Source organism: Pecten maximus, chromosome 8 (assembly GCF_902652985.1).
Source record: "Pecten maximus chromosome 8, xPecMax1.1, whole genome shotgun sequence".
In the NCBI taxonomy this organism is placed as follows: Eukaryota; Metazoa; Mollusca; class Bivalvia; order Pectinida; family Pectinidae; genus Pecten; species Pecten maximus.
In genome coordinates this window covers 13616932-13640728 of record NC_047022.1, presented here as the reverse complement: position 1 = coordinate 13640728, position 23797 = coordinate 13616932, and the positions used below count along the sequence as shown (strand labels likewise).

Here is a 23797-nt window from a genome sequence, read left to right as displayed (position 1 = left end):
AACAGTTTTAAACGTCTAATTAAGTGTCAATGTAATGTATATTTTCAAGGCTCCAGTTTTTGAATTGAGCATCCAGTTTATTTCAGTAAACTTGGCAATCTCCAGTAAAAAATTGTTTTGTCTGAAACTGGATATATTTGAAAATGACATTGTTATTTTTTACTTACCTGTGACTACAAATTAGTTTTATCCTTAAGTAACTTGAATACTGTACAACCGGTGTTTTAGCAACAAAAATGATTGAACTAAAAAATTGAAAAAGTCTTTATAGGCATATACTACTGTCAAAGTCTTGATAGGCATAGTACTGTCAAAGTCTTGATAGACATAGTACTGTCAAAGTCTTGATAGGCATATAGTACTGTCAAAGTCTTTATAGACATATAGTACTGTCAAAGTCTTGATAGACATATAGTACTGTCAAAGTCTTGATAGGCATATAGTCCTGTCAATTTAAGTCTTGATAGACATATAGTACTGTCAAAGTCTTGATAGACATATAGTACTGTCAAAGTCTTGATAGACATATAGTACTGTCAAAGTCTTGATAGACATAGTACTGTCAAAGTCTTGATAGACATATAGTACTGTCAAAGTCTTGATAGACATATAGTACTGTCAAAGTCTTGATAGACATATAGTACTGTCAAAGTCTTGATAGACATATTGTACTGTCAAAGTCTTGATAGCCATATAGTACTGTCAAAGTCTTGATAGACATATAGTACTGTCAAAGTCTTGATAGACATATAGTTCTGGCAAAGTCTTGATAGACATATATTACTGTCAAAGTCTTGATAGACATATAGTACTGTCAAAGTCTTGATAGACATAGTTCTGTCAAAGTCTTGATAGACATAGTACTGTCAAAGTCTTGATAGACATATAGTTCTGTCAAAGTCTTGATAGACATAGTACTGTCAAAGTCTTGATAGACATATAGTACTGTCAAAGTCTTGATAGACATATAGTACTGTCAAAGTCTTGATAGACATAGTACTGTCAAAGTCTTGATAGACATATAGTACTGTCAAAGTCTTGATAGACATAGTACTGTCAAAGTCTTGATAGACATATAGTACTGTCAAAGTCTTGATAGACATAGTACTGTCAAAGTCTTGATAGACATATAGTACTGTCAAAGTCTTGATAGACATAGTACTTTCAATATAAACTTCACCTTCAAGCATATTGTTTGGGAACTTTTTCAAAACAATTTACATAATAATGTCAAACCCTGTTTAAAAACTTTGTGTTAAAATTATGTTGTAGCTTGTTACAATGACATCAGGCTGGAGACAGCTTGGTTCCCAATGACTACACAGGAATCTGGCAACAACCAAAATATCAACCTTCTCAAGCGCACATCTATTCAAAATAATTGTGTCCGGAACGACTGTGTTGGAATCACCTGTCCGTCTACCTTCGTCTGTAAAGGCCTCTGGGAGGCTTACAGCTGTGTGTAAGTATACAGCTCAGAGTCTAACAACTAACAGTAGGATAACAGTTACCAGGGTTACAGAAACATCATTTGACCCCACTCATAGGTGTTCATACATCATCTTACTTCTCTCATAGGTGTTCATACATCATCTTACTTCTCTCATAGGAGTTCATACATCTTTTGACCCCTTTCATAGGTCTATACATCTATGGACCCTTGACCATTCTAATATGTCTATACAACAGTTGACCCTTTGACAGCTCTAATAGGTCTGTGTACATCAATTGACCCTTTGACCCCTCAAATAGGCCTGTATATATTAATTGACCCTTTGACCGCTCTAATAGGTCTGTATACATCAATTGACCCTTTGACCGCTCTCATAGTTCTTTATACATCAATTGACCCTTTGGTGCTCTAATAGGTCTGTATACATCAATTGACCCTTTGACCCTAGCTCTCATAGTTCTTTATACATCGATTGACCCTTTGGTGCTCTAATAGGTCTGTATCAATGGACTATTTGACCACTCTTCATAACCGCTGATCGGAATTTAAACAAATTTGGTCAGAAGCATCCCTTAGGTAGGGGACTCAAAATTGTACAAATGATGGGGCTGACCCCCTGGGGGTCTCAGGGGCAGGGCAAAAAGGGGTCAATTGGGCTATATTGATATAAACGACTTCTCTGAAATAGAGCAATAAATATCGCTCATATTTGCCTGGTAGCATCCCCTTGGGGTAGGGATTCAAAATTGTACAAATGACAGGGCTGGACCCCCTTGGGACTGAGGGGCTGGGCCAAAAGGGGTCAATTTGGCTAAAACTGACATAAACAACTTCTCCTCTGAAACTAAGCAATGGATATTGCTCATATTTGCCTGGTAGCATCCCTATGGGTGGGGATTAAAAATTGTACAATTAGTGGGGCTGATCCCCGGGGTCCTGAGGGGCAGGGCCAAAAGTAGTCAATTTGTTTAAACAACTTCTTCTCTCAAACTAAGCAGTGGATATCACTCACATTTGTATGGTAGCATGGTTATGGAGTGGGGATTTAAAATTGTACAAATGTTGGGGTTGACCCCCAGAGGGCTGAGGGCATGGGGCCAAAAGGGGTCAATTTGGCTAAATTGATATAAACAACTTCTTCTCTGAAACTTAGCAATGGATATAGCTCATATTTGTGTGGTAGCATCCCTATGGGGTTGCGCCAAATGTCAAGTTCATTTCATGGATTAATGCACTTTTTGGCATAAAATCCTCACATTTTTAGAATTATATGTACCCATATAAAATATCTATGATATATTGATATAGCAATACCAGCAACAAATATACTTGAGCATCATTCTTGTTTCATATCTCATGAAACCAGGTGAGCGATACAGGCCATCTAGGCCTCTTGTTTATACATTAATTAATTGACCCTTCGACCCCTCTTAATAGGTCTTTATACACCAATGCATCATCCTAAACCCCTCTGACAGATACGGATATATATCAACATACCAGTATTGTAAAATCTCTCCACATATACTACAGGTGTCCCAGTGGCAAAGTGGAGGTGGATAACACCTGTGTGGACATCAACTATTGTCTGGACAGTCCGTGTATGGGCTCGGCTACATGCAGTAATGGAAACGGCACCTTTATTTGTGAATGTCCCCAAGGCTGGAAGGGAAAGAGATGCAACCAGCTAGCTATCGTTGAGGTTGTCCCGGAAGCTGGTGTTAATGTTGGACTCATCGTTGGTATCATTGTAGCTGTGGTTCTTGGTAAGACTTCCTGTAAAGAAATTTTTATTTACCAAAACTTAAAGGTAAAACAGATGTATTTTTTTCACAAAATTTGTCAGATGCAAATCATATTTCCCATGTTTCATTTTCAAGGAATTTGTATTTTTGTTGTTTTATTCCGCTTACAAAATATAGAAACTCTTTTATAAAAATGGTAACCTTTACAGTAGTATAAAAAGATAAAAAAAAAAAAAGGGGGGGGTCGCTGTTTATTAAACATCCTCGATACTCCAGGGAATAACCTCTGGGTCAGAAGCCTTAATCCCAGGAGTATTAAGCAGGTGTTTTCTAATGAAAATATGTTTTTCTTCTCCTGTTGCCTTCCTAGCCTAATGTTTCCACATGATCCTTTCATAACAAGAGAAAACTGTATTACAGAAGTTTTTCTTCTCTCAGGCATATCGCCTAACTAGCCAAGTGTGGCCACATAGTCCTTCCAATACCATTAATAGTTAACAGCCTTTAAGGGCCTGTGGACTAGATAGCAAATCTATGGTAAAGAACTATCTATTATGTCCAGATAACTCCCTCAACTCAAGGTTAACATCTTGTCAAATGTGTTAGAATTTGAAATGACTCTACCATACAGATATTGATCCTGTTACGTGTATGTATGCTGGTTAACAAGACTGTTCAAACAAACAGGGCCATGGCCTGATTTGTACACCTAAAGGTCTTGTTAAAAAACTTCAAATTACCAAAATATCCATGGTCATGTGGAATGCTGTTAGGTATGGTTTGAGGTGCTGTACCAAGTATATTGACCTACTATCAAATGACCAGTCAATGGTTGTGTAAGATGAAGGTTTCATGGATGATACTAAAAAAAAAGATATTTTCTTTTTCAGTTCTGATCATTGCGTTTCTGGTGGTACTGCTGTATAGACGGTGTGCTGGCAATGACGACATGGCTAATCTAGTAGAGGATGAGAAGGAGGATTATGATATCAGGGAGAACATTGTAGCTTATGATGAGGAAGGTGCAGGTAAGTCTAAATGATGTCCTGGGTTTGGGTAGAGACTTTGTGACCTATGATGAGGAAGGCACAGGTAAGTAAATAATATCCTGGGTTTGGGGTGGGTAGAGACTTTGCAACCTATGATGAGAAAGGTGCAGGTAAGTCTAAATGATGCCCTTAAAGGGTTATGATGAAGAAGGTAGGGTAAGTCAATAATGTCCTGGTGGGGTAGGGGGAGCTATGTTTACGTAGCTTATGATGAGGAAGGTGCAAGTAAGTATAAAATTATGTCGGTGATGGGTGGGTGGGGACATTGTGACTTATGATGGGGAAGCCAGAGGTAAGTATAAATGATGTCAGTGATGGGTGGTGGGGACATCGTGACCTTTGATGGGGAAGCCAGAGGTAAGTATAAATTATGTCAGTGATGGGTGGGTGGGGACATCGTGACTTATGATGGGGAAGCCAGAGTTAAGTATGAATTATGTCGGTGATGGGTGGATGGGGACATCGTGACCTTTTGGTGGGGAAGCCAGAGGTAAGTATAAATGATGTCAGTGATGGGTGGGTGGGGACATCGTGACCTATGACGGGGAAGCCAGAGGTAAGTATAAATGATGTCCTGGGGTTGGGCTGGGGATGGATGAGGACATTGTAGCTTATGATGAGGAGAGCACAGGTAAGAGTTGTGTGTATTTTTTTTTGGGGAGGGGGGGAGGGGGGGGGTTGTCATATTCAAAAACACAGCAGAATTTCTTGCCATTTTGAAAGCGTTAGATCTACCTAACAATACAGAAATCATTCATAATTCTAAGCTATATGTTTCAACAGTGACTGCATGTTTTTTTGTTTTTTTTTTACTAGGCGAGGAAGACCATGAGGGATACGACCTCAACAGACTCCGTAAACCCATGGACATGACCAGAGTTGATAAACCTCTCATGAACATGGAAAATGAGAGACCTGTCAAATGTAGGTCGTCATCATCATCATCATCATCAGTCAATTTTTCATCATCATCTAAAACAAGTCAATTCTTCATCATCATCATTTAAAAACAACAAGTTAATTTTTTATCATTATCTTAACAACATCAGTCAAATTTTCATCATCATCATCATCATTTAAAAACAAGTTAATCAACACCAGTCAATTCTTCCTTATCACATAAACAACAAATCAATTCTTCTTCTCCAATAAAGTGGAGGAGGCATCATTAAATAAATACAAGATACTCCACAGTACTGATGAAGTTGTCTGCAATAATCTACAACATTATAAAACAATCAAAACAGTTAAGGGATATATGCTGCATTTTATTTTGAAATATCCATCAAAATTTGGACTTAAAATATTACGGGACTTCAGAAATATTGTAGGCAAATTAAACACACAAAGTGTGCAGTACAAAATTACTCGAATGTTTCCATTGATCATTGGCATTATGTGTTCAGATCAGTTAAGAATAGAACGAACGGCAGAGAGAAGTGACCCATGTGTAACAAAACCGTTTCTTTTTTGTTCAATTTTCAACAGTTTGTTATGCAATGGGTCTTAACTCTATGAGAAGTGTTCCCATTCATCTGTCTACAATCAGAGAGTCTGTATATGTCTCTGCTACAATGTATCTTTCACAAAGTTAAGAAGCTTGCGATTGTGACCATTGATAGTAACAGATACTGATATTGGGCATGAGCTCCTTTAGGAGCAAACATCAATGCCATGCATGCAGTCAAATAGGGGAAACTTTTCTCTTTTTTTTTCGAAAATATTTTCGACTAAAAAAATAAGTGAAATTTTGTGTTTAGCTCATATTTCATCAAAGCAGGGACCGGTACATTTGTATATACATATTTCAAAAACAAGTAAGAATTATGTAGTAAGTTGATTAATATTTTGTCCCTTACAGCTGGTCCTCCCCAAGGCCCTGGTATTGGAGAGTTTATTGGTGATCGTCTGGGCGACGCTGACGAAGACCCAGTAGCACCTCCTTATGACACACTTATGGAACTAAACTATGAGGGAGGCGGCAGCTCTGCCGGTTCTTTAAGTTCTCTCAATACATCGTCCAGCGGCGGAGACCAGGATTATGACTACCTCAACAACTGGGGACCTAAGTTTGCCAAATTGGCTGACATGTACAACCAGTATGAGGACTCGGATTAAACCAAAAATCATGGAGGATTACACATCGCTTTTCAAGGCAGAAGATGGATGATAAGATTACGAGACTTTATGAGCTGCGATATTTCTCATCTGTTGTGCCAAAAGCAACTGAAAAAAACAAACATTTGTTAAAGGCCTATGAAGTAACGTGAAGAATTCCATTATCCATTTCACAGTTACCCGTTACGATGACTAATTCAATGTGTAATTCACGGATTCCAGGACAGAATCCACGCCAGTTATTCATCCAGCTCACACATGTGTTAAAAGTCTCATTTCCGCTAGGATGTCAATCAGACAGCATTGTGTGATTAGTTTCGCCTTTATCATTTTTACCTGTGACTCTTTCTGCGAGAGACAGTGGCAAGTGCCCTGAGAGTTTATCCCCTCAGAAAGGGATCCGTGGTATTAGATGATGTTTATTGTCCTCCTATAGGGATGTAATTATATTTCTCTACAGGTTTTTGACGTCATCAGCGATTTGGTTCAAATCTGATGTAATAATAAATATGCAGAATAACGGTGTTTGGTGTATCAGGAACTATATATTTGTTACATAGACAGTTGTAACACAATTCAAATATATCATTTGAATAAGAAATCATATATTATGCAAAATGAAAAGAGATGAATTATTTTTGATGATATACATGTCGCATTTCATCTATATTCCATTTCATTCCTGAAGATTATTGCCAATGGTTATACACAGGGACTTTGCAAATTCCCAACCCACAGTCCATAAATAAATATTTATGTGAGTTGGGAACATTCACCAAGTCCCTGTGCAGTTTATGCATTGTTAATTAACGTTATATGGTTTGTCTAATGAGTATGATTTAGTGGACTACACCAGCAGCTAACAAGCTCCATCATATACATGTTCACATCCCACGATAAGGTGAAAAGGTCAAACACCTCTAAAATGCCAAACATCATAGATCATGCCTGGTAATATAGTCCGCTGAGAGAATCATAGCCATTCCTGTGATATTCAATATCTCAGTATTCATTACTACCAGTAATTGCCAATGTGTCATAACTACAAACGATATACATATACATGTATATATATTGACGATGGAACGGTTTATATTTAGTGGTAATTAAGCAGGTTAACTCAGACTGAGACTTGGTTTGTGTTCGTGTTTTCTCAAGTGTAGATTATACAAGTTCTAGGCTATAAATAGTTACATTTTTACCTGTAGTATACAGCCAATATAGGTAGCCAGGTATGAAGTAACATACCTGTAGATTATAGGTAACACAGCTCATACTGGGTGTAAACAAACAAACAGATATGTTTGACTTCTACATCATCAGGAGGGCTCAGGTTTTACTCAACGCTTCATGAGGATGTGTATTCTCCTTTGTAAATTTCCAATGTAAATCATGACTATTGTCGTGCGACTGTTTGGATGAAGGTACGTAACAGAGGATAGGGTCTTTATTTTAGACATGCTTGGTTCTCCACATTGACTTTATGGGGATGTAGTTGTGGTATTTAAAACCAAAGAGCATTAAGTTTAAGGAATCTGCGGCAGTATTGGTTTTCTAGTGAATAAAATGTTTCATATTCAATCCAAATAACCATCACATCCTAGGTGTTACGATAGAGTCATCCATAGATAACGATAGAAACTGTATTATATGTACAACCCTTCTCTCCCTTTGTAATAAAGGTGGAATAATTTGTCTTTTCTTTTGGACAAGTCTAAATTGGTCTGAAGGGTTGAAAGTTTGATTATAGTGATTTATTTCTATAGACTAAAGATTTTGTATATATATATATAGATATGTGAAAAAAAGTGCTCTGCATTATGGATGAAGAATTGGAGTGTATCACTGTGTACTACGCATATATTAAAATTCCATGACAGATAATTACATCTTTAATAAAGGATAAATATTAAAAGTTATATTATATATATTTTCTTAAAATCATATTCCAAGAATGAAATATTTTGCTTGCTGCTCATTCCAGCTGGAATCACGACCTAGTCATTATGGTGTGAGGAAATAGGATTTTATCAACCCTTGTATGAAGCATATCGACCACAATGTATAAGTGTAATAAAGAGTGTGAAGTTATGTCATGTCCGTCATATCTATATAATCAATAATTCAATAGCCAAAGTTTCCTCTGGCCCACTAACACTAGCCCTCCACCTCTGGGTTGCGAGTTCGAAACCTACGTGGGGCAGTTGCCAGGTACTGACCGTCGACCGGTGGTTTTTCTCCGGGTACTCCGGCTTTCCTCCACCTCCAAAACCTGGCACGTCCTTAAATGACTCTGGCTGTTAATAGGACGTTAAACAAAAACAAACCAAACCTCTGGCCCAACATGTCTGATTCTGATGTGGACTCTGTCCAACAAATTGCATGTGCAAATAAAAGTAGAGAATATAAGGTCACCTTACTTTCTCAGACTAGCGGGAATTTCCCTTTAGCCTAGTGGTAGGATGTGGAGAGTATAAGGTCACCTTACTATCTCAGACTAGCGGGAATTTCCCTTTAGCCTAGTGGTAGAATGTTTGCCTTGAGAGGGAGAAGTCATTAGTTCGAGCGCCAGCATGGGCAGGATATTTTTAATTATTCCCTCCTGTAACCTATCTGGGGCCTGTTAAACTGAATTGTTGATATTTGAAAGATTTTGTCAAGGCTCATCTAAAAGCAACATAAACTCACTAGGTCAACCTCATTTCATAAACAATGTTAGGTTTAATTGGTCAAATCATTTAGACCATGGTAAATGAAGTCATACATTTGCGTGGAGGCCAGAGGAAACTCGGACTATATAACCACATCAGAAGTCGAGCATGGAACTAGAAATCACGATAACAATCACATCAGTATTCCATTATCATTCCTAATGCTGACACTGCCTATGTGTGCTAGAGTAGCTTCAGCTATGAATAGATACGCCTAAACAAGATTTATATATCACTCATTCTACGGTTGTGACTGTTCTACACAAATCATTTGTGTTGATCATTGGAATTTACTTCCATCAAGTCTATGGCAGTAAATCTAATAGTAGTGTGTGTGTGCTTTTCAATTTTTTTTTTTTTTTTTTTATCAAATGAACAATTTAATTGTATTTGTTTCAATATGAACAAATTTATTGTTGTTTCGATATTTTGCAGTCATTTGTTTTTTCTCATGGCTTCATTCAAAACCTGTAATGGATAGCTTCTGTTTTGGTCAGGTTATGAAGTGTAAGCTCTAATTGAGAAACATTAAGATGTGAAGTCATTTAGAATTATATATAAGTAAACTCTACAATCACCTGTCCATAAGGTACAAGTTTAGTTTTGAAATATTTTGAGTGAATGTCTGTTAAGAGTGTATATGTATATAACTCTGACTAGTTATAGGTAACATTGTGTCAATTATTATCAAATTTGTTTCTTTTTCTTAAAAAATAATGTTTAAAATCATTCATTTTGAAACACAAATAGTATATCTTGCCACAGTTAAATAATTAAAGTGATACTAATTCAAACTGATCAGAAATATTAACAGAGTTCTGTGGATGGTTGACATTTCCAGTACTTTCCCTCGTAGATTTAATTGTTGAATGTATCTTACTAAATGCATGACACATTATTTATGAGACTATTATAACTAGGAAATGTTGAAAATAATACACATTTTGTCGTCATCATTATTAGTTGATAAAATTACCAGTCTCTATAATTAATACAAGATATCAAGATCCTCTGTGATATTTGACATTCTTACAAATTGATATAGCTGTATTTACTGGTAGGGTTGGTGAAATGTGCTCGTCTCTTAAAACATCAGATAGATGAGGTGTACTAATTAAAGTAGTCTTGTCTCCTAGACTACGGAGTGTTTTTCATTCAATTTGGTACATGTTCTTTAAAATAAGAATAAGAATGAAAATAATTTGTCTTGAAATCATGGAAGTTCTGAAAAAGGCCTGCTATGAATTGTTTTCTATCTTTGATCCAAGAGATCACTGAAGTTCTGAAAAAGACCTGCTATGAATTGTATCACATCTAGAGATCATGTAAGTTTGGGAAAAAAAAACCTGCTTTGAATTGTAAATCTTTCTTTAAATATCATGACTCGATCTATCATTCAATTTCATGATCCTTCCTGATGATTCTTTACTGTATGTTAAAGGAGTGTTGTGCTTCATAATTACACAAAGTTATTGTATTTTGAAATCAAATCGTTTACAATTTTACCGGTTAACTATATTTTTAAAAAATCCAATTCAATCATTCTTTTTGTATTGACTTAATATCGATAGTCATTAGGGTTTTTTTTTCATGTAAATTATAATTATTATTGTGTATATGCTTGTCTCAGAAAAAGCCACAGATTTCATATTTTTACCCTATATATTCTATGGGGAGTAGAATTTCATATTCTTATTTTGAATAATAAAAATCACATTTTTTAATACAATGTATTGTCATTGTTTTCTGTTTACCAGTAATTCTGCATTCAGAGGTAAAAAATGACCATGACAACCTCTAGCTGGGTTTCAAAACTGAAATCCAAATGTTTACTAGTTTCGACACTAAGGCGTGTCGTAATCAGAACGAGTTTGAAATAAAAGTAAGTCTGCATTGTTATTGTTATTGTCATCAGTAAAAAAAACATCACAGAAACAACTGATTCAGGCCCATTGGGCCTGATGCTTGTACTACAGCTGTACCTTGTTATCTTGAATTCAATGGAGCCATGAAAATTTTTTCGAGATAACCAAGTACACATATATAATTTATACAATTTTTTCTGATGGTACTGAATTTTTACTTAGGCAGGGCTATTCCAGTGAAATATCTACCCAATGGGAGGACTCCATATTCCAGTAAAATATCTACCCAATGGGAGGACTCCATATTCCAGTGAAATATCTACCCAATGGGAAGACTCCATATTCCAGTGAAATATCTACCCAATGGGAGGACTCCATATTCCAGTAAAATATCTACCCAATGGGAAGACTCGATATTCCAGTGAAATATCTACCCAATGGGAGGACTCCATATTCCAGTGAAATATCTACCCAATGGGAAGACTCCATATTCCAGTGAAATATCTACCCAATGGGAAGACTCCATATTCCAGTGAAATATCTACCCAATGGGAGGACTCCATATTCCAGTGAATATATCTACCTAATGGGAAGACTCCATATTCCAGTGAATATATCTTCCCAATGGGAAGACTTCAGGTGTGTCAGACAGGGACCACCTAGTATTAGAAGTGATTCAATCCAGACAGAACTACATTTGTATAATAGGCTGCATTCTCAAGCACCCGCCATTCCTAAAATTGCTCTATGTCTGACTTCCGTTGGATATATATATACTGGAAAAGCCCTTGTGAGGGTTTTACTGTCTTTTATAAAATCTTCGTGACAGAATTGAAAGCACAGATTATTGATGTACCCACAACACATATAAAGATCATTGAAACTGTAACATACTCTTCACATATAAAATTTATTTACTGTTACAGCATTATGTACAAAATATACACAATTTCAATGTAATCAATTTAACAAATATTAATAAGATATTATATTGTACAGCAGTCTCTAAATATGGCATAGCTGCCAATGTCTGGACTATCTACTGGGGGAGCATACAATTGATAGAATGTCTTTAAAATCATAATATCTACCGGGGGAGCATACAATTGATAGAATGTCTTTAAAATCATATCTTGTGTAACAATAATGGTACAATATTAATGCTCAAGCTTCTCGATGCAATGTATTAAACCACATATGAATACATGTCGATACAAATGAAGCAAAGTCATGAAAATGTAGAAGGTTCTACGAGTTAAAATATAGGGAGACTACCCCAGAAATTCGGAGAGCAACAGGGGCCTGTTTGTTTATGTGGACAAACCGGTTCATCTGTTTTTAAATGTAATATTTCAGGTGTATATCTTGACGGACCTGCAGATGTTAATGCATGCCTTGACAAAGCTTGTCTGAAAACAACAAAATGTCACTAGGTTCGTATTTCATAAAAGAACAACTCGGGGTCCAATTGGTCCAACCATTTGGACCGCGATAAACGAAAACAGCCCAGGTCTACAATAAGATGAATCTGTTTCTGTAACCATACAGACTCTCACACATCCTCTCAACCTAAATAATCTACTACAAAGCAACCATGACCCCTCAACAAACACACATCCTATCAAACTTCATGATGCACTGTGAACTTGCACAAGATTACAGCCCGATACATCAAATAAATGCTTTCTGAAGCAAATTTTACACAAGTTACAGACCTGAGTCTGCACAAGATTACAGCCTGATACATCAAATAAATGCTTTCTGAAGCAAATTTTACACAAGTTACAGACCTGAGCCCTTAACACTTGTTTGTTTTCTAGAACAAACTGCCAAGGTCATGACCTCTGCCTATCAGATATCAGTTTTAATGTCAACTATCAAAAGACCTCCCATCAAGTTGTTACATCCATCATGTTGGACTGTTTCTGTGCAGATTTCACGTCTTTCTTTTTCTTTGCTTTCTTCACTTTAACAGGAACATTTTCATCCTTTCCCTGGATTTTCTTTACTTTAGCTGGTGAACCTCCCACCTCACCGTTTACTTTAATATCTGTTGAAACTTCCACTTTTTCTGATGAGTTTGCATGATCTTCCTTTATTTTTCTTTTCTTCTTTTTCGTCCCCTCATTCTTCTTTCCACTGTACAAATAACAAATTATGTGTTAAGAATAGTTTTCATCAATTCCTTAAAACACACTCTCTCATTGATTACACATTTGCTAGAAACTAGATTCAAGCTTTTGATCAATTCCCATTATAACGACTTTTAAAAAATTGAAAAAGAGGCCCAATGGGTCTGCATCACTTACCTGGAATTCAAAACTTTTTTATATTTGAAGTTGATCAAAATCAAAATTTTTTAAACCAGCTTGAATGAAAAAGATGATGCTGGACAGACAACGGATGTTGTACCTTTGATTCACTTACCCTTCAGGCAGGGGAGCTAAAAATATATTCTGATTATCTGGAATCTTCTTTTCAAACTTAAGTTTTAATTTGTTTCCCCATTTTAACATGGAATGTAACAGTGTATGAACAAGTTCAAGACAGAAATCTTATAAAATTATACCTTGGCTCTTTCTCAAAATCTGGGTTTGCTTTCCTCAATAACATGCGAGCCAAGCGACGATTCTCTTTGCTGCATCGTGGAAGCAGATCTATCAAATGAGTCTGGCTGTCTGTAGATAACACACACCCCTGAAAATAACAATATATTTAGTACACGAACCTATCTACCCTGTTTTATTTCAGTACACACCCTCAAATACAATGGAATATAATGTACAACACCTAGACGTTTTTGTTTTGAAATATGATACAGAAAACATTTAAACCAGGGTATCGTAGAACAGGGTCCATTATCATGTAACAATTTTTAACAGTTGTTCATTTAAGAATAAGGACAGACCTAGTGATATTACTTACTTTCTATGAGCCTTGACAACAACTTTTAAAGTTCTGTATTGATATCTGAATGTTTGCCAAGATTTATGCCCGATATGTTACATTTAAGAAATTGATGGACCTAGCCCTTGTATACCGACTTGAGATGGACCTAGCCCTTGTATACCGACCCGAGCCTGACCTGGCCTCTGTATACCGACCCAATTTGGACCTGGCCCATGTATACCAACCTGAGTTTGACCCAGCCCTTGTATACTGGCCTAAGCTGAACCTGGCCAGTGTATACCGACCCAAGCTGAACCTGACCCATGTATACCAACCCAAGCTGAACCTGGTCTGTGTATACCAACCCGAGCCTGACCTGGCCCGTTTATACCGACCTGAGCCTGACCTGGCCTGTGTATACCAACCCAAGCTGAACCTGGCCTGTGTATACCAACCCAAGCTGAGCCTGGCCTGTGTATACCAACCCAAGCTAGCCCTGGTTCCTGTATACCGACCCAAGCTGGACCTGGTCCCTGTATACTGACCTGAGCTGGACCTGCCAGTGAGGAGATCTTGATGAGGATTTGCAATATGTTGTGCATCAGTTTCTCAAAATAGTTGTCCTTTGTGGTACCACATATGACCTGAAAATGAAAGAATTGTTGAATGATACATTGTAATACAACATAATTACTCAGTTATTGGATAGAAATATACAGATCCCATTCAACTTTGTACCTGAACCGAGTGTTGATATATTATTAATATCCAATTAACAACTTAGAAAAAAATATTTAAAAAAAAAACGATCATTTACCAATCAAAGAGAAGGATTACTAAATTATGTACAAGTTGTTCTATGGAGCTTCTGTTTGGTAGCCATTGATAAATCAAGATGTTCGCAGGGACGAAATGACTTTTTATATCAGTCTTTAAGAAAATCATCTAGAATATAATAATTATTTGAAACCTTCATTTCCTACCTTTGTAAGTGTGGCAAATGTTGATGAGGCAAACTCTGTCCACACCTCCTCGCCTAACTTTTCCACCTGAATCAGAAACAAGACTACTATAGGATGTCGTTCTAATGCTATGTAGTATCACCTCATTTAACAACAGTGTCAAAAGCTTGGAATGCATGGATGAATTCTTGTAAAAACGTGTATGAAATAATGAACGGCTAAAAGGAACTACATCTTATAGGATAGTTCACACAATAGATGAAACATGCATGTGATGTGGTGAAAATAACAGATTGTCTCCCTTTAACTGATGTAGCGGGACTGGACTGGGTCGATCATCGGTGACCAGGTAGCTCAATTGGTAGAGCATCCGGCTAGTGTTCGGAGGTCCCGGGTTCGAACCCCGGTCTGGCCGCTACCTTTTCTCCTCTCCTGTTACAAAATTGGCGCCCAACGTGAGACCCTTATACCACCACCGTGGGTATTTTAGTTGGGCGCCAATTTTGTAACAGGAGAGGAGAAAATGTAGCGGCCAGACCGGGGTTCGAACCCGGGACCCTTCGAACACTAGCCGGATGCTCTACCAATTGAGCTACCTGGTCACCGATGATCGTCCCAGTCCAGTCCCGCTACACTGATAATCATTATTCCCTTATAACCAGATATTCCAAATCACCAATTAATCACAAGCAGATTTTCCTAAACAACAAAAGTGCAACAAGTTACCTAATCAGCAAGTTTCATCAAAAGCTGTGCTCATTTTGATTGAGTTATTGTGAGGAAACTCAAACAATTCAGCGTACAGCATGCTATTTCACAGTCTACAATGTTCCCAACTTTGAAGTTGTTTACCTACCACATCTTTATTGAGCATGTTCACCAACATGGCACTGGCCTGTGTCTGAAAATACCAAGGAGTAAGGATTAATATAGTGTATAGCTATTTCTATCAGTTAATATTTCTATTCACATACCAGGGTTTAACAAGAGGCCCATGGGGCCTGTATCGCTCACCTGGTTGGATTAGACCAAATGTCAAAATATTGTTCATATTCAATTTGTTTTATTTGTAAATCTCAAACAATGCTATATATGGTTATAGTGTGGGAATCCGAACTGCTTTAAAGATTAATGAAGTCCAGACTCTCTAAGGTCTGAAAGACCTCAAGAATTGTTTTTAGAACATGCATTCATCACTTTATGACTAGTAGCGATTTAAAGGAATTACCTCCATTTCCCCTACTGGGCCCCGCCCCTTTGGCCCCTTTGGGGTCAGTCACCATTTATGTAAAATCTGCTCCCCTTCCCCCAAGGATGTTTCTGATCAAATTGGGTTCAAATCCATTCATAACTTAATAACTAGTAGCGATTTAAAGGAATTACCTCTATTTCCCCTATTGGGCCCCGCCCCTTTGGCCCCTCCGGGGTCAGAGCTACCATTTATGCAAAATCTGTCCCCCTTCCCCCAAGGATGTTTCTAAGCAAATTGGGTTCAAATCCATTCATAACTTTATGACTAGTAGTGATTTAAAGGAATTACCTCTATTTCCCCTATTGGGCCCCGTCCCTTTGGCCCCTTTGGGGTCAGAGCCACCATTTATGCAAAATATGTTCCCCTTCCCCCAAGGATGTTTCTGACTAAATTGGGTTCAAATCCATTCATAACTTTATGACAAGTAGCGATTTAAAGGAATTACCTCTATTTCCCCTATTGGGCCCCGCCCCTTTGGCCCCTTTGGGGTCAGAGTCACCATTTATGCAAAATCTGTTCCCCTACCCCCAAGGATGTTTCTGACTCAATTGGGTTCAAATCCATTCATAACTTTATGACTAGTAGCGATTTAAAGGAATTACCTCTATTTCCCCTATTGGGCCCCGCCCCTTTGGCCCCTCAGGGGTCAGAGTCACCATTTATGCAAAATCTGTTCCCCTTCCCCCAAGGATGTTTCTGAGCAAATTGGGTTCAAATCCATTCATAACTTTATGACTAGTAGTGATTTAAAGGAATTACCTCTATTTCCCCTATTGGGCCCCGCCCCTTTGGCCCCTTGGGGGTCAGAGCTACCATTTATGCAAAATCTGTTCCCCTTCCCCCAAGGATGTTTCTGAGCAAATTGGGTTCAAATCCATTCATAACTTTATGACTAGTAGTGATTTAAAGGAATTACCTCTATTTCCCCTATTGGGCCCCGCCCCTTTGGCCCCTTGGGGGTCAGAGCTACCATTTATGCAAAATCTGTTCCCCTTCCCCCAAGGATGTTTCTGAGCAAATTGGGTTCAAATCCATTCATAACTTTATGACTAGTAGTGATTTAAAGGAATTACCTCTATTTCCCCTATTGGGCCCCGCCCCTTTGGCCCCTTTGGGGTCAGAGTCACCATTTATGCAAAATCTGTTCCCCTACCCCCAAGGATGTTTCTGACTAAATTGGGTTCAAATCCATTCATAACTTTATGACTAGTAGCGATTTAAAGGAATTACCTCTATTTCCCCTATTGGGCCCCGCCCCTTTGGCCCCTCAGGGGTCAGAGTCACCATTTATGCAAAATCTGTTCCCCTTCCCCCAAGGATGTTTCTGGCCAAATTTGGTCAAAATCCAATTAGAACTTTTTGACTAGTAGCGATTTGAAGCAAATGTTGACGGACGGACGGACGGACGGACGGACGACGGACGACGGACGACGGACGTGTATACCAACCCAAGCTGAACCTGGCCCGTGTATACCGACCCGAGTTGAGCCTGGCCTGTGTATACCAACCCGAGATGGACCTGGCCCTTGTATACCAACCCGAGCCTGACCTGGCCCCTGTATACCGACCCCAAGCCTGACCTGGCCCCTGTATACCGACCCCAAGCCTGACCTGGCCCCTGTATACCAACCCGAGCCTGACCTAGCCCCTGTATACCAACCCGAGCCTGACCTGGCCTGTGTATACCAACCCAAGCCTGACCTGGCCTGTGTATACCAACCCAAGCCTGACCTGGCCTGTGTATACCAACCCAAGCCTGACCTGGCCTGTGTATACCAACCCGAGATGGACCTGGCCCCTGTATACCAACCCAAGTTGGACCTGGCCCGTGTATACCAACCCGAGCCTGACCTGACCCGTGTATACCAACCCAAGCTGAACCTGGTTCCTGTATACCAACCCCAAGCTGAACATGGCCCTTGTATACCAACCCAAGCTGGACCTGGCCCTTGTATACCAACCCAAGCTGAACATGGCCCGTGTATACCGACCCAAGCTGAGCCTGGCCTGTGTATACCAACCTGAGCCTGACCTGGCCTGTGTATACCAACCCAAGCTGAGCCTGGCCTGTGTACACCAACCCGAGATGGACCTGGCCCGTGTATACCAACCCAAGCTGAGCCTGGCCCTTGTATACCGACCCAAGCTGGACCTGGCCCTTGTATACCAACCCGAGATGGACCTGACCCGCGTATACCAACCCAAGCCTGACCTGGCCTGTGTACACCGAACTGAGATGGACCTGGCCCCTGTATACCAACCCAAGCCTGACCTGGCCTGTGTATACCAACCCAAGCTGGATCTGGTCCCTGTATACTGACCTGAGCTGGACCTGCCAGTGAGGAGATCTTGATGAGGATTTGCAATATGTTGTGCATCAGTTTCTCAAAATAGTTGTCCTTTGTGGTACCACATATGACCTGAAAATGAATGAATTGATGAATGATGCATTGTAATACAACATAATTACTCAGTTATTGGATAGAAATACACAGATCTCATTCAACTTTGTACCTGAACCGAGTGTTGTTATATTATTAATATCCAATTAACAACTTTGAAAAAAATATTTAAAAAAAAATGATAATTTACCAATCAAAGAGAAGGATTACTAAATTATGTATATGTTGTTCTTTGGAGCTTCTGTTTGGTAGCCATTGATAAATCAAGATGTTCGCAGGGACGAAATGACTTTTTATATCAGTCTTTAAGAAAATCATCTAGAATATAATAATAATTTGAAACCTTCATTTCCTACCTTTGTAAGTGTGGCAAATGTTGATGAGGCAAACTCTGTCCACACCTCCTCGCCTAACTTTTCCACCTGAATCAGAAACAAGACTACTATAGGATGTCGTTCTAATGCTATGTAGTATCACCTCATTTAACAACAGTGTCAAAAGCTTGGAATGCATGGATGAATTCTTGTAAAAACGTGTATGAAATAATGAACGGCTAAAAGGAACTACATCTTATAGGATAGTTCACACAATAGATGAAACATGCATGTGATGATGTGAAAATACCAGATTGTCTCCCTTTAACTGATAATCATTATTCCCGTATAACCAGATATTCCAAATCGCCAATTAATCACAAGCAGATTTTCCTAAACAACAAAAGTGCAACAAGTTACCTAATCAGCAAGTTTCATCAAAAGCTGTGCTCATTTTGATTCAGTTATTGTGAGGAAACTCAAACAATTCAGAGTACAGCATGCTAGTTCACAGTCTAAAATGTTCCCAACTTTGAACTTGTTTACCTACCACATCTTTATTGAGCATGTTCACCAACATGGCACTGGCCTGTGTCTGAAAATACCAAGGAGTAAGGATCAATATAGTGTAAAGCTAATTCTATCAGTTAATATTTCTATTCACATACCAGGGTTTAAAGAGGAAGGTATTTGTGATTGCTACAAAATAATTCCATTTGAGAGCTGAATAGTTATTTATCATAGTAACTACATCATCCTGATTGCAGGTTAAGTGCTATGCATCACTTGAAGCATTTTTATACACCCGCAGGGATAATTCTGGGTCATGAATAATATGGGAGGGTATCAGGGTTAGGGACAAAGTAGATGAGATTTTCTTACATAATAAAGCACATCTGAGAATTTAGTAAGATTTTCAGTAAAATCACAGGTGAAAATTACTAAATCCTGCCCCAAAGTGATCCTAGTATTTGGAAGAATCAGGAGATGACCTTTGTTTTAAATGACCTTTGACCTGTAATAATCATGTGATTACCTCTGTTTTAAATGACCTTTGACCTGTACTTACCTTATTGTAAACTTTGACACTGCTGTCATCATACACCTCCACCAGAGAACTTGTCACATCCCAGAATAGGACCTACAATAGATTGTATATATCATACACAATTCCTATATAGCTAACCTACTGAGCTTCCACAAAATACACAATGTCACATCACAATAAGATTGCAACACTGGAAAAAATTTGACATCGCTATCAAATTGTAAGATTGAACAAATATCAAACATTGTAAATTTTCAATTTTTGTTAATATTGAGATACAATATGTATTTGACATATCTACTTCAGTTTAGAGAAAACTATTTCCATAATAATCTTAAGGAACAAGTACTTACGGGATATTTTGTGAATATATTCAGGAACAGTGATGGATTCAAGTGCAAGTCTCTGTAAGCACAACACAATAGAGATCAAGGAAATGTTAACTTTAAATATTGTATACAAACAGTATAAATTACAGTAGATTTTCAATAAAAATTATCTAACAGTTAACTAGTATTTACAATGTATACTGATATCAATATCAGAAAATCTTTTACAAAATTTAATATAATCATCACTCATCCATAAGTCGTTTAAAATTGGTAACTGTCAGTAAATTAGGATGTGACTTACTCACCTGTCAGTAAATTAGGATGTGACTTACTCACCTGTCAATAAATTAGGATGTGACTTACTCACCTGTCAATAAATTAGGATGTGGATAACTCACCTATCCGTTAATGAGCATGTGAATAACTCACCTGTCAGTAAATTAGGATGTGACTAACTCACCTGTAAGTAAATTAGCATGTGACTAACTCACCTGTAAGTAAGTTAGGATGTGACTAACTCACCTGTCAGTAAATTAGCATGTGACTAACTCACCTGTCAGTAAATTAGCATGTGACTAACTCACCTGTAAGTAAGTTAGGATGTGACTAACTCACCTGTCAGTAAATTAGCATGTGACTAACTCACCTGTCAGTAAATTAGCATGTGACTAACTCACCTGTAAGTAAATTAGCATGTGACTAACTCACCTGTAAGTACATTTGCATGTGACTAACTCACCTGTCAGTAAATTAGCATGTGACTAACTCACCTGTCAGTAAATTAGCATGTGACTAACTCACCTGTCAGTAAATTAGCATGTGACTAACTCACCTGTCATTAAATTAGCATGTGACTAACTCACCTGTCAGTGAATTAGGATGTGACTAACTCATCTGCCAGTGAATTAGGATTTGACTAACTCACCTGTCAGCAAATTAGCATGTGAATAACTCACCTGTCAGTTTTGTCCTTAATTGACCGTCCATGAAGACAGTTGTTGAGGTTGTCAGTGATAATCTCCAATACTTCCTCGTGTCTGGTCTATAAGGTGACAGATAAATTTGTAAATGTCACATACTCATGAGTTATATGAAACCGAGATATATTAAATTTACCTGAAATATCTCATGTTGTTACAATTTTAATTAAGTTTTTAACAAATTTTATACCTATGTATATCTATATGACCACTGGCAGCCACAGTGATCTTTTTAAAATCTGGCTCAAAATCAAACAAGTTGGAAATCCCAAGCATGCATTTTTGGTAAAGAGGCAACAGCAAAAGCAAGAATTTTCAGGTAAGAAAACATTGCAGAATGTAGAAAATATATGATTGGCTTGTTAGACCTCCAGTTATTATGTGAAAGGTGATTATCTATTTACAGTAATGGCAACCTTTGACCCATGACCTTCAGATTTGAAAAATGAAATTAAGCCTATACTTTCAGGAAGGAAACACCATATACAATGTGTGATATTAATCCATAAGAAAATTCAAATTAATGTGCAAAAACACATCCCCTCTAACTGATACTGTCAGCTCCTCTTCTGATCCTACACATACATACACGCATACATCTCACACACAGGGGAGCCATCCTTAAATGGCCAGCATCTCACACACAGGGGAGCCATCCTTAAATGGCCAGCATCTCACATACAGGCCTTAGGGGAGCCATCCTTAAATGGCCAGCATCTCGCACACAGGGGAAGCCATCCTTAAATGGCCAGCATCTCGCACATAGGGGAGCCATCCTTAAATGGCCAGCATCTCGCACACAGGGGAGCCATCCTTAAATGGCCAGCATCTCGCACACAGGGGAGCCATCCTTAAATGGCCAGTATCTCACACACAGGGGAGCCATCCTTAAATGGCCAGCATCTCGCACGCAGGGGAGCCATCCTTAAATGGCCAGTATCTCGCACACAGGGGAGCCATCCTTAAATGGCCAGCATCTCGCACACAGGGGAGCCATCCTTAAATGGCCAGTATCTCGCACACAGGGGAGTCATCCTTAAATGGCCAGCATCTCGCACACAGGCCTTAGGGGAGCCATCCTTAAATGGCCAGCATCTCGCACACAGGGGAGCCATCCTTAAATGGCCAGCATCTCGCACACAGGGGAGCCATCCTTAAATGGCCAGCATCTCGCACACAGGCCTTAGGGGAGCCATCCTTAAATGGCCAGCATCTCGCACACAGGGGAGCCATCCTTAAATGGCCAGTATCTCGCACACAGGGGAGTCATCCTTAAATGGCCAGCATCTCGCACACAGGCCTTAGGGGAGCCATCCTTAAATAGCCAGCATCTCGCACACAGGGGAGCCATCCTTAAATGGCCAGCATCTCGCACACAGGGGAGCCATCCTTAAATGGCCAGCATCTCGCACACAGGGAAGCCATCCCTAAATGGCCAGCATCTCGCACACAGGCCTTAGGGGAGCCATCCTTAAATGGCCAGTATCTCGCACACAGGGGAGCCATCCTTAAATGGCCAGCATCTCGCACACAGGGAAGCCATCCCTAAATGGCCAGCATCTCGCACACAGGCCTTAGGGGAGCCATCCTTAAATGGCCAGTATCTCGCACACAGGGGAGCCATCCTTAAATGGCCAGCATCTCGCACACAGGGAAGCCATCCTTAAATGGCCAGTATCTCGCACACAGGGGAGCCATCCTTAAATGTCCAGCATCTTGCACACAGGGGAGCCATCCTTAAATGGCCAGCATCTCACACACAGGCCTTGGGGGAGCCATCCTTAAATGGCCAGCATCTCGCACACAGGGGAGCCATCCTTAAATGGCCAGTATCTCGCACACAGGGGAGCCATCCTTAAATGGCCAGCATCTCACACACAGGCCTTGGGGGAGCCATCCTTAAATGGCCAGTATCTCGCACACAGGGGAGCCATCCTTAAATGGCCAGCATCTCGCACACAGGGAAGCCATCCTTAAATGGCCAGTATCTCGCACACAGGGGAGCCATCCTTAAATGGCCAGCATCTCGCACACAGGGGAGCCATCCTTAAATGGCCAGCATCTCGCACACAGGGGAGCCATCCTTAAATGGCCAGTATCTCGCACACAGGCCTTAGGGGAGCCATCCTTAAATGGCCAGCATCTCACACACAGGGGAGCCATCCTTAAATGGCCAGTATCTCACACACAGGGGAGCCATCCTTAAATGGCCAGCACCTCACACACAGGGGAGCCATCCTTAAATGGCCAGCACCTCACACACAGGTTTTAGGGAAGCCATCCTTAAATGGCCAGCATCTCACACACAGGTTTTAGGGAAGCCATCCTTAAATGGCCATAGTTGTTGATAGGATGTTAAACAATACAAAGCCAAACCTAACTTCTGTTTCCATATATCATACCTTTGTGGCGTTGGCCTTTTCTTTCTTGGATCCCTTGTGTGAGCGAGTCCTGACAGGTGAGGGTCCCACATCAGCAGCGCTCATGTTCATAAATAACCGGATCTGTACAATCATATGTTAAACATCAGAAGCAGTAAATATCACAGACAGTCAAAGACTTATACTGATAGTAAAATCTGGTGTCATGGTAAAGTAACAGATATCACAGACAGTCTAAGACTTATACTGATAGTAAAATCTGGTATGGTAAAGTAACAGATATCACAGACAGTCAA

The 23797-nt window shown here is 39.2% G+C and overlaps 3 protein-coding genes across 3 annotated transcripts in view; 1 reads left to right on the top strand and 2 right to left on the bottom strand.

Annotated features, from left to right (window-relative positions):
* The window catches only part of LOC117332507 (neural-cadherin-like), a 36754-nt gene extending 28249 nt beyond the window's left edge, over nucleotides 1–8505 (top strand). Inside the window, exons 28-32 of the mRNA XM_033891439.1 lie at nucleotides 1273–1462; nucleotides 2987–3219; nucleotides 4089–4226; nucleotides 5064–5171; nucleotides 6109–8505. Coding sequence (XP_033747330.1) covers nucleotides 1273–1462; nucleotides 2987–3219; nucleotides 4089–4226; nucleotides 5064–5171; nucleotides 6109–6365 — 926 coding nt within the window. The 3' untranslated portion in view covers nucleotides 6366–8505. The remainder of the gene's footprint in view (nucleotides 1–1272; nucleotides 1463–2986; nucleotides 3220–4088; nucleotides 4227–5063; nucleotides 5172–6108) is intronic.
* Nucleotides 8506–9421: 916 nt separating this feature from the next.
* Nucleotides 9422–15692, bottom strand: LOC117332508. The gene is made up of 5 exons (XM_033891440.1): nucleotides 15649–15692; nucleotides 14814–14879; nucleotides 14376–14474; nucleotides 13511–13638; nucleotides 9422–13080 (listed from the first exon to the last, which is right to left on the bottom strand). Exons 1-5 carry the CDS (start codon nucleotides 15676–15678, stop codon nucleotides 12834–12836), a joined length of 570 nt encoding a protein of 189 aa, XP_033747331.1. The 5' UTR covers nucleotides 15679–15692; the 3' UTR covers nucleotides 9422–12833.
* A 40-nt stretch (nucleotides 15693–15732) lies between these two features.
* Nucleotides 15733–23797, bottom strand: part of LOC117332131 (myb-binding protein 1A-like protein) — a 46333-nt gene continuing 38268 nt past the window's right edge. The window contains exons 28-35 of the mRNA XM_033891014.1: nucleotides 23523–23624; nucleotides 21097–21182; nucleotides 20162–20213; nucleotides 19830–19901; nucleotides 19311–19355; nucleotides 18803–18868; nucleotides 18066–18464; nucleotides 15733–15738 (exon numbers count right to left, since the gene is read on the bottom strand). Coding sequence (XP_033746905.1) covers nucleotides 15733–15738; nucleotides 18066–18464; nucleotides 18803–18868; nucleotides 19311–19355; nucleotides 19830–19901; nucleotides 20162–20213; nucleotides 21097–21182; nucleotides 23523–23624 — 828 coding nt within the window. The remainder of the gene's footprint in view (nucleotides 15739–18065; nucleotides 18465–18802; nucleotides 18869–19310; nucleotides 19356–19829; nucleotides 19902–20161; nucleotides 20214–21096; nucleotides 21183–23522; nucleotides 23625–23797) is intronic.

Coding starts and splice junctions, on each gene's coding strand:
- LOC117332508 (XM_033891440.1), bottom strand. CDS start 15,678: ATGTTGGTGAACATGCTCAATAAAGATGTG. Junction 14,880..15,648: donor ACATGCTCAATAAAGATGTG/GTAGGTAAACAA, acceptor TTTCTGATTCAG/GTGGAAAAGTTAGGCGAGGA. Junction 13,081..13,510: donor GATTTTGAGAAAGAGCCAAG/GTATAATTTTAT, acceptor TTATTTGTACAG/TGGAAAGAAGAATGAGGGGA.